Source organism: Herpailurus yagouaroundi, unplaced genomic scaffold, assembly GCF_014898765.1.
Source record: "Herpailurus yagouaroundi ecotype Mexico unplaced genomic scaffold, PumYag 196, whole genome shotgun sequence".
Lineage (NCBI taxonomy): Eukaryota > Metazoa > Chordata > Mammalia > Carnivora > Felidae > Herpailurus > Herpailurus yagouaroundi.
In genome coordinates this window covers 34,633,085-34,638,362 of record NW_024412427.1, presented here as the reverse complement: position 1 = coordinate 34,638,362, position 5,278 = coordinate 34,633,085, and the positions used below count along the sequence as shown (strand labels likewise).

At 51.2% G+C, this 5,278-nt stretch overlaps 1 protein-coding gene across 1 annotated transcript; it reads left to right on the top strand.

The window, feature by feature from the left end:
* Positions 1-611: 611 nt before the first annotated feature.
* On the top strand, positions 612-4,475 carry CD93 (CD93 molecule). The gene is made up of 2 exons (XM_040447867.1): positions 612-2,927; positions 3,177-4,475. The coding sequence occupies exons 1-2, from the start codon at positions 1,006-1,008 to the stop codon at positions 3,199-3,201; spliced, it is 1,947 nt and encodes a 648-aa protein (XP_040303801.1). The 5' UTR covers positions 612-1,005; the 3' UTR covers positions 3,202-4,475.
* Positions 4,476-5,278: the final 803 nt, after the last annotated feature.

Below are 5,278 nucleotides of genomic sequence, written 5' to 3'. Positions count from 1 at the left end.
AGAACTGCAGGAGGAACACCCTTTGTTTTCTTCAAGGGCCTTTGATGAGCTGCTGAGCGGAAGGGGCCTGCCGTGACCAGGATTCTCAGAACTCTGGCCCTTCCTGGTAACTCTGAGCTGGGAGACAGGAGTGCCAGTCCAGGGCCATGAGGCCAGAAGCATTTTCTTTTTTTCTTTCTGATGCCTTTTTGTGACACTGCCACCTCACAACACAATATATGCACCACAAAACCCTGAAAACTGCCAAATTTCACCCTATTTATTTTAATGTTCTTTAGGAGCTTGGCATTGTGTTAGACACTCTGTGATTCCCACGGCCCGGTTCCTATTTAAAAACTGCCCATCTATTTAAAGTTCATGATGGGAAGGATAAAAGAAAAAAGACTTCCAAAGCCAAAGGGAACATGAGATAGGCAGAAGAAAAATCCAGTTTGCTTCTAAAAAAGGCTGAAAATTATAACCATCCGTGGCCTCATGTCTCAAGTCTGAGAATTTTTTTTTCTCTTCTGGCTGTTTGCAAACCAAAGTGGAATTTTATTATGGGTTACTAAGTGAGCTTTTTCAAGTTCTTAGTCCCCAAAAGTCTCCACTCACTCTGTAGCATGCCATTTAAGTTCCTCCTGCAGATGGGGAAGACAAGGGAGCCCAAATAAAACAGAAGGGTGTCTCCCAGCTGCAACGGTCTGCCCCCACGCCTCTGCATTTCCCCAGCGATTAGCCAGGGACCCAACACAGCCGCCTGACCTCTTTTACGAACAACAAAACCGTGATGAAGGCAACAGGAGTCAGAAAACTATTCACTGCAGGAAGCCCCAGTATCCGGTGAGAAATAAGAAGTACAACAGTACAGGATGCGCCTTGGGTCAGGGGGATGTGAAAAGCCCTCGGTCTTTGTGTTCTTCCCTGTGCCAGAACGTCTGCGTCGGAGCCCTCAGTTCTCCTCTCAGCTCAGCTGCTGTCACTGCAAGGCTGCCAGCCTCCCGCTGAAGGGGACACGGAGCCATAATGGCCACCTCTGCCGGCCTGCTGCTGCCGCTGCTGCTCCTGGGCCAGCCCTGGGCGGGGGCTGGAGCTCCCAGGGAAGCTGTGGTGTGCGCGGGGAATGCCTGCTACACAGCCCACTGGGGCAAGCTGAGTGCGGCCGAGGCCCAGAGTCACTGCAGCAAGAATGGGGGCAACCTGGCCACCGTGAAGAGTGAAGAGGAGGCTTGGCACATCCAGCGAGCCCTGGCCCAGCTCTTGGAGTTGGAGGAGGCCCTAGAAGCTCGGATGGGCAAGTTCTGGATCGGGCTCCAGCGCGAAAAGGGAAAGTGCTTAGACTCCAGCTTGCCGCTGAAAGGCTTCAGCTGGGTGGGCGGCGGGGAAGACACACTTTACACCAACTGGAACAGGGAGGTCAGGAGCTCCTGCATCTCTAGGCGCTGTGTATCCCTGCTGCTCTATCTGTCTCTGCCGTCTCATGCCAGCCACCTCCCCAAATGGTCTGAGGGCCCCTGTGGGAGCCCAAATTCTCCTGGAAGCAACATCGAGGGCTTTGTGTGCAAGTTCAGTTTCAAAGGCATGTGCCAGCCTCTGGCTCTGGGGGGCCCAGGCCGGGTGGAATACAGGACCCCGTTCCAGGCCACCAGCTCCTCCCTGGACACTGTGCCCTTTGCCTCTGTGGCTAACGTGGCCTGTGGGGATGGGGACGAGGGTCGGGAGCATTACTTCCTGTGTAAGGAGAAGGCCTCAGATGTGTTCGACTGGGGCAGCTCAGGCCCCCTCTGTGTTAGCCCCAAGTACGGCTGCAGCTTCAACAACGGGGGTTGCCAGCAAGACTGTTTCGAGGGTGGTGATGGCTCCTTCCGCTGTGGCTGTCGGCCGGGATTCCGGCTGCTGGACGACCTGGTGACCTGTGCCTCCCGGAACCCTTGCAGCTCCAGTCCCTGCAAAGGGGCAGCCACCTGTGTCCTGGGACCTCACAGGAAGAACTACACGTGCCTCTGCCCCCAAGGCTACCAGCTGGACTCAAGTCAGCAGGACTGTGTGGATGTGGACGAGTGCCAGGACTCCCCCTGCCCACAAGAGTGTGTCAACACCCCCGGGGGCTTCCACTGTGAGTGCTGGGTGGGCTACGAGCCCCGTGGCCCTGGGGAGGAGGCCTGTCAGGATGTGGACGAGTGTGCCCCTGGCCACTCGCCTTGTGCCCAGGGCTGCACTAACACAGATGGCTCGTTCTACTGCTCCTGCAAGAAGGGCTATGTCCTGGCTAAGGAGGATGGCACCCAGTGCCTGGATGTGGACGAGTGTGAGGGCCTGGAGCATGGCCTTTGTGAGGGCTTGTGCCTCAATACGCAGGGGTCCTTCCGCTGCAGCTGCCTGCCGGGCTGGGAGCTGGGCCCAGATGGGGTCTCGTGTATCACAGGGTACACGTCTCTGGCACCACAGACTGGGCCTCCCCAGGGAGAGGATATGGGAGATAGAGAGGGGAATCTTGTGTATTCTTCCACAATATCCAGGCCCACCAGGGACTCCGAGGGCACCTCCAAGGAGGCATCCACCATGAAGAGTCCCTCCCTCCCATCTGAGGCCCCCACCACCCTGACTGTGCCTGACATGCTGGCTCACAGTGGGCCCCCTGGCGAATGGATGGAGCCCAGCACCCATCACCCCGAGGCTACCACAGATCGTGGGGAGAATATGGATGAGGATTCCATGTCCAAACAAAGTGACAACGGCACCGATGGGCAAAAGCTGCTTTTGTTCTATATCCTGGGCACAGTGATAGCCATCTTACTGTTACTGGCTCTGGCTCTTGGACTTCTGGTCTATCGCAAGCGGAAAGCAAAGAAGGAGGAGGAAAAGGAGAAAAAGCCCCAGAACGCTGCTGACAGCTACTCCTGGGCTCCAGAGCGGGCTGAGAACAGGGCCTTGGAGAATCAGTACAGGTAAAAGAGGCCTCAGATCACCTACAGGGGGCAGGAGGGTGGGCAGGTGCAGGGAGGTGGGAGGGCAAGGACCACCATACAAAGCAGGCGGAGCACAAGGGGCAGGTGCTGTCTAAACCCTTTGGCCCAGAGGCACTCACTGAGGCTCTTTCCTTGCCTGGTGCGTGGACCACGCGGGTTTCTCCCAGGGTCTAGATGTGCAAGGCAGGTCAAAGCGGCTTCCAATACTGTCATCATTGTTTCTCATAGTCCAACGCCAGGGACGGACTGCTGAAAGGTGAGGCAGCCCCAGGGACACTGCCAGTCGGCCATCACCATCCTCAGAGCTTTCCACACCCCATCGGAAGGGGCGACCCACATCCTTCCCAAAGACTGGACTGGAATCTTAGCAAACAGTTGTAAACATTCTTAAAAGCCTAGCACCTTGGAATATACAGGTATTTTCTACTTGTGCGTGGTAATCCTGAAGTAGAAGCAATGGGTTGGGATGTGATTTCGGGAATTTTGTGGATGTTAACAATTCTTACTCACTTTCCCTTTGCAAATTCAAATGTGACCAATTTCACATTTCCCACTTATTCTGGATGAGGGAGTTACAAATCAGGTGCTAATGGGGCTCCTTCTAAACTGCTTCCCTGCTCGCTTGAACATCTGAGGAGAAAAGGCTGTCTGCTAATGCTAATTAGTGTTGAAATGATTTGTTCCTCTTGGTATAACAGAGACTAAATCATTGTTTAATGATGTAAAAAGTTTTTCTTTTCTTTTTTTGTCAAAAGGAACATATTGAGGACTGGAAACATTTCTTTACATTTGCATTCATGTATTTTCCCATCACAAGCCCTGATAAGCTTGACCTTGTTGAAATCCTCCAGAATGACCATAGTACCCTGGACTGCTCAAGTAGCAAGGATGCTGGAAGTTTACAAATTGCATTTCCTAGTTCTTAACATTGCTAATAGTTTTGGGTTTCTTTGCAAGTGAAGTCTGGAAAGTGTGGGAGAAGGATGAAGTGAGTTGAAAGTGTTTTTGAAAGCCAGTAATCCAAAGAGCTGGAGAGAGAGGCCTGAGGTTTGTTTCACAAATACTTGAATCAATCCATCTAAATGCACTTGTGTTAACACACACTATTGATGAGGTGAACACGCACAAGGAGAAAAGTTAGAGTCGTCTCTCCTATGCCACCTGCCTTCCCTGCATTGTGCTCTGGATTTAAATGCTCTGATTATAGATGGATGAAGCCCCTAGAAGTCTCTCATTCTGACTGTTAACACTGTATGAGGGAGATGAGATGCTGAGCTTTGAAAGCTGGCATCATAAAGCATTTTAACACAGCTCACAGTTGGTATTGCTTCCTGAGGGCATGATTCCTGATTTGTGGCTATAGCTTGCAACCAGGTCAGGGACCAGACAGGAGGGACGCTGGCCCTGTGCTGCTTAAAGAACATTTGTCATATTTTTCTCTTGTTCTTAAAAAAGCGGGGGAGAAGAGAAGGAGAGAGAAAAATAATAATTCAAATCTTTTGCAACCATAAAAACTGCTTGAAGCAATTTTAATTTATATCCTCTTTTTTTTTTTTTTAATTTTTTTTCAACGTTTATTTATTTTGGGGACAGAGAGAGACAGAGCATGAACGGGGGAGGGGCAGAGAGAGAGGGAGACACAGAATCGGAAACAGGCTCCAGGTTCTGAGCCATCGGCCCAGAGCCTGACGCGGGGCTCGAACTCACGGACCGCGAGATCGTGACCTGGCTGAAGTCGGACGCTTAACCGACTGCGCCACCCAGGCGCCCCTATATCCTCCTTTTTAAATGCTTGCTTGTGAAGATTTCCCCTCCGAGGTAGTGGTGGAGAGCACTACCTTCTCATGTGGTTCTGCCTGGGTCACTGGAAAGTAGCCGTGGGATTCACTGATGATCAGAGCTTTTTTTTTTTTTTTACTTTATATTAGAGGAGTTTTAATTTTTTTAAATATAATTTATTGTCAAATTGGTTTCCATACAACACCCAGCTCTCATCCCAACAAGCGCTCTCCTCTCTGCCCACAACCGCTTGAGTAGCACCAGGAGGACTCAGGTCACCTGCAGGCTTGTTGCTGTCACCACGCAGAACAGATTAGGAATGTGTTTCCTTCCAGGGATTCCCAAGTCTGCCTCTCAAAACCAGGGTGCCCTATTGTTTCTGGCTTTGCCTTAGAAACACATCTGTTCCAGAGGCGGACACCTGGGGCAGGAATAGCTACCAGGTGAATGGCTGGCCCTCAGAGTTAAGTAAATATCCTTTTGCCAATATTGAAATGTAAATTCTATAGTTTAGATTTTTTTTTTTTTTTTTTTTTTTTTTTTTTTTTTTT

Excerpts from the sequence above, each read along its gene's own strand:
- CD93 (XM_040447867.1), top strand. The coding sequence starts at position 1,006 with ATGGCCACCTCTGCCGGCCTGCTGCTGCCGCTGCTGCTCCTGGGCCAG. Across the intron at positions 2,928-3,176 it reads GCCTTGGAGAATCAGTACAG|TCCAACGCCAGGGACGGACT; the intron begins GTAAAAGAGGCC and ends TGTTTCTCATAG.